The following is a 1743-nucleotide window of genomic DNA, read 5'->3' on the forward strand; positions in this document are numbered from 1 at the left end:
GCAGCAGCAGTGTGATTGGACCTTAACTGTGCAGCTGAGTTAAACTTGGACCTCCGGCAGCGTCTGACGAACATAGTAGCTACTAGGACCAGAGAGCTGAACATGAAGGAAGCCCCACTGAGGAAGAAGGTTGCTGCGTAGTTGCCCGTCCTGTCTACTAACCAACCTGGAGACAGAGAGACAGGAAGGGTCAAGACCAAATTTACTATCTGGCTCCAAGATTCCAGGATTCAACATGTCCCTTTCTTGTTTTTTCTCAGTTTATGCACAAAACTATGCACAAATATTTTTTTGTAATGGTGGATGTCATGACTAGAGAAATTGAAAGGAAATCAGATTCATTGATTTACGGAACAAAAACAAGCAGACACTGATGGTACAAGGAGCAAAAGGTCAATCCCTTTGGGGCTGTAACAATTAGTCAATTAGTCTGCACCTTCTTTTTCCATTATCAATTAATCCTTCATCTAAAAATTGAACCAAAAATCTGATGTTGATTGGACAAAACAAGACATTTGAAGACATCAACTTGTGCTCTAGGAAAGGATAATAGGCATTATTTGCTGTTTGCTGGCATTTCACAGACAACACCATTAATCAACTAATCAAGAAAATAGTCTCCATATTTATTGATAATGGAAACAATTCTTTATCCCTTTCAGTAGGGTACATTTGGTCAAAATTTGGAGAAATTTTATAATCGAATAAATGAAGGAACAGTTACCTCCTATTGGTGGGCTGACCAGGTAGGGGATTGCATGCAGGAAGTAGACCACACCCAAAGCGGAGGTGAGATAGGTGGAGCCCACAACGTCAGAAGTCACCACTGGGATGAGCGCTACATATGCTCCGTCAAAGTACCCGTAGAGCACAGAAAATGGGACCAGGAGGGAGAAGGAGTGGAGGAGGGGGATGAACATACAGCAGAGGCCCTCCATGCCAATCGCCACCATGTAGCTCAACATGCGATACTTCTTCAGACACCTAGAGGGAAGAAAATCTATTAGTATCGGGCTTAATTAAATACCTGCCATTTGTCACACATACTCAAAACACACATCCATCCCTACTTCCTATCCGTGATCCATCCAAAGGTGATGTTCCCCACAATGCCGCTGACTCCAAATATGGACACGAGGAAGGCAGCGTGCTGGTGCTCCACCCCAACACTGAGGGCGTAAGGGACGAGGTAAACGACTGGAGCGCTGCAGCCGTACGCCAAAAACAGGAAGGACACAGACAGAATCAGGAAGTCGGGTGTCAGAAGAAATCCAAACTCCTCCCTTGACACGGGGCAAAAACGGCTACCTCTGGACGAAGTTTTTGTGTTCACTAGAGGCCCTGGGGGAGGGCTAACATCTTTATCTGACTGACGAGCATCTGTTGGTTTGGCTTCAATCAGTCCTGAGTTTTCTCTCTTAGCATCCATGTCAGCTGACTTATTGTTGAAGTTCATGCTTTCCACCAATTTCATATCTTCAATTGTGCTGCCATTTACTGATTTAGAATCTGAGCGTTTGACCTCCCCTAGCATCGTCTCTGTTAGCTTGTTGCTAAATAAAATGCATTCTGCTATCTTCAAATCTGTTGGCCTTGAAAGCAGTGTTATGTTCCCCTGACCTAGTCTGTTGTTTTCAAGCCCAATGTTTTTGAGCGCTCCATTGGCTATGAGTAGCTCTTGAATATCCTTTAAGTTGTTTCTTTCCAGCTGCTTTGGCTCTATTTGGCTGCAATCAGCAGGTA

General features: G+C 44.2%; 1 protein-coding gene across 1 annotated transcript; it reads right to left on the reverse strand.

Annotated features, from left to right (window-relative positions):
- Positions 1-4: 4 nt before the first annotated feature.
- Positions 5-1666, reverse strand: LOC147819884 (monocarboxylate transporter 12-B-like; the record flags this gene model as incomplete). The annotated part of the gene is made up of 3 exons (XM_087180366.1): positions 1071-1666; positions 725-984; positions 5-166 (listed from the first exon to the last, which is right to left on the reverse strand). Coding segments are annotated over exons 1-3 (886 nt in total), but the record flags the coding sequence as incomplete, so codon positions are not given.
- Positions 1667-1743: the final 77 nt, after the last annotated feature.

This window comes from Seriola lalandi, unplaced genomic scaffold (assembly GCF_002814215.2).
Source record: "Seriola lalandi dorsalis isolate HSWRI2012SDOR001 ecotype SW California unplaced genomic scaffold, Sedor1 jcf7180002033787, whole genome shotgun sequence".
Taxonomy (NCBI): Eukaryota; Metazoa; Chordata; class Actinopteri; order Carangiformes; family Carangidae; genus Seriola; species Seriola lalandi.